We start from the raw sequence: 2,802 nt of genomic DNA, 5'->3' as shown, positions 1-2,802 counted from the left end.
AAACCCAACCTACAGAATGGGAGCAAATATTCGTAAATGATGCAACCAACAAGGGCTTAATCTCCAAAATACACAAACAGCTCATACAATTCAACAACAAAAAAAGCAAACAATCCAATTGAAAAATGGGCAGAAGACCTAAATGGACATTTCTCCAAAGAGGAAATATAGATGGCCAATAGGCACCTGAAAAGATGCTCAACACTGCTAATTATTAGAGAAATGCAAATCAAAATTAGAACGAGATATCACCTCAGACCAGCTAGAATGGCCATCATTAAAAAGTCTGGGCAGTGGCAGCAGATCCCGGCAAGTGATGGGAGTCCGTGCCTCTGGACCTGGCCCTGGTCCCGAGGCGTTGGTGGATGGGCATTCCAGGATGGCCTCCATGGAGAAGCCACCGGCCAGCAAGGTCCTGCTGGACAACACGGTGCCGCTGACAGCAGCCATCGAGGTGAGCCAGAGCCTGCCGTCCCACGTGGAATATATCATTTGGGTACAAAGAGGAATTTCTGTAGAAAATAGCTGACAGATTGTTAGGAGATACAGTGACTTTGATTTGCTGAACAACAGATTGCAGGCCTAAGTCTACCTCTTCCTCCCAAAAAACTGATTGGTAACATGGATCGTGAATTCATAGCTGAGAAGCAGAAAGGTCTTCAGAACTATCAACATTATCACCACAAATCATATCTTGTCTAATTGTGAGCTGGTTAAGATGTTTTTAGATCCAAACAACTATTCTGCAAACTATACTGAGATTGCCTTACAACAGGTTTCCACGTTCTTCCAATCAGAACCAAAGTGGGAGGTGGTGGAACCACTGAAATACACAGGTTGGAGGAAAAGAAAGAAGTATTTCTTGATGAAGAGTAAAAATCAGCCAAAGGAGCAGCTAGTGTTAAGCTGGGCTGACCTTGGTCCTGACAAATCCTCAGCATTGCCAATTAGAATGTTTAATGAAAAAGCAACTTTGAAGGACTTGATCAACCAAAAGACCCATTCCTAAGGGACTACCGCAACCCTAAGAAGATTCAAGGCTTTGAACTCCAGCAAATAAAAACATACGGGCGACAAATATTAGAGGTACTAAAGTTTCTCCATGACAAGGGATTCCCTTATGGGCACCTTCATGCTTCCAGCGTGATGCTGGAAGGGGACACTTGCTGGCTGCTGGACCTTGAGAATTCCTTGTTGGGCCTTCCTTCTTTCTCCCAATCTTATTTCTCACAATTCAGGAAAATCAGTACATTGGAGAGTGTGGACGTCCACTGCTTCGGCCACTTACTGGATGAGATGACGACCACCAGACTCAGTGCCTGTAGACTCCTCCTCTCCTGCACTGTCTATGGCTGTGGTGGCCATGTTGGAGTCTACGCTGTCTTGTGAAGCCTGTAAAGAAGACGGGTCCACCATTTCCTGGCTCTTACAGATGCCATTATTCAGTGATGTTCTGATAACTACCTTGGAAAAGCCACGGTTTAAGATCCCCACAAAGTTAAAAGAGGCATTGAGCTTTGCCGAAGAATGTGCAGAAAAGAGGCTAACTGACGAACAGAAACAGGTCCACCAGCATCAAAGACTGCTGAGAGCTCAGCCTCACCATGGATCTGAAGAAGAAAGAAAACAGAGGGAGATTATAGCTAGAAAGAAGTCAAAACGATCTGCTGTTGAAATCAGTGAAGAGCCTTCAGCAAAATACAGCAACTCCAATAATTCGGCAGGATCTGGGGCCAGCTCGCCTCTCACATCCCCATCATCACCGACTCCACCCTCTACGGCAGGGATGCCCGCATTACCTCCTCCTCTACCACCAGCAGCTCCGTTGCCTCCTGAGAGCACAGAGGCACCCACACAGCTTCTGCCCCAGGCTGTGAATGGCGTGAGCCAAGGGGCCTTAATCAGCTCCATCCAGAATTTCCGAAGAGGAACTTTGAGGAAAACCGAAACCTGTGATCATAGCACTCCTAGGATCGGCTAAAGCTTTGTGTGTACACCTGGAGGGAAAAGTCCTTTTTATTTTCCTTCCACCTCCAACCCCTAAAGTATCTGGATGAATAATTGCTGAGCCAGTACAGCAACATACGACTTTGCAGATGCTCACGTAAGAGGCTTTTCAAGAGGGAAATAGTCTTCAAGTAGAGTAAAGCCAGGCTGGCATTGCTGCCTTAAGAAATATCTTGCTCCTTTGTTACTGTTGAAAAGGAATCTTGTTCGTCATCTTTTGGTGGCAGCAGGAAATAATTGGAATCTATTATTTCCACCAACAGAAGGAAATGGACAAAAACCAAAAACAGACAACATACAGTCACAGCGGTGAATGGCCTTCGTGTTGCAGTCCCTCCTGTCCTGTCAGCTCCTAGAAATGTTCCTCTCAGAGTTCATTTCTCTATTCTAAAGCATTTTCTGGTTATTTCTTAGATGACACCCATTCTTGCTACCTTAATTTCATCCTAGACATTAACACTGTAGCCCAAAGCACAGTTATGCCGTGCTGAGAGTCAGAGAAGCAACTGAGTTCTTCATTTTCCCCTCAGATAGAACGGGGAAAGTTCATAACAGTCTCTTAAGTTCAAACAGGAACTCCATTGTGGTTATAGAACTCAGGGCTAAAGGAACTACTCTAGACTCTTAGTTCGCTTTAGTTAGTATGTATCGAACAGACAAACGTTAACATCAGAAAAAGCTCTTTAGAGGATCTTTTTAATCCTCAGCAATTAAGTCAAGTTTGGGGTTTGCCAGGGGAGGGTATTATTACAACACAAGTACATTTGGCAAAATGAGTTCTGATTTCTGAAAGGT

The 2,802-nt window shown here is 44.7% G+C and overlaps 1 protein-coding gene across 1 annotated transcript; it reads left to right on the top strand.

Annotated features, from left to right (window-relative positions):
• The first annotated feature begins 379 nt into the window (after positions 1–379).
• LOC112409048 (PX domain-containing protein kinase-like protein) lies at positions 380–1,981 on the top strand. Its single transcript, XM_024758944.1, is given in 5 exon segments — positions 380–478; positions 574–668; positions 670–986; positions 989–1,298; positions 1,300–1,981. Coding segments are annotated over 5 exon segments (1,503 nt in total).
• Positions 1,982–2,802: the final 821 nt, after the last annotated feature.

Source organism: Neophocaena asiaeorientalis, unplaced genomic scaffold (genome assembly GCF_003031525.2).
Source record: "Neophocaena asiaeorientalis asiaeorientalis breed wild unplaced genomic scaffold, Neophocaena_asiaeorientalis_V1.1 scaffold669, whole genome shotgun sequence".
Taxonomy (NCBI): Eukaryota; Metazoa; Chordata; class Mammalia; order Artiodactyla; family Phocoenidae; genus Neophocaena; species Neophocaena asiaeorientalis.
The sequence above is the reverse complement of the archived record's forward strand: the minus strand, read 5'-3'. Positions and strand labels throughout refer to the sequence as shown.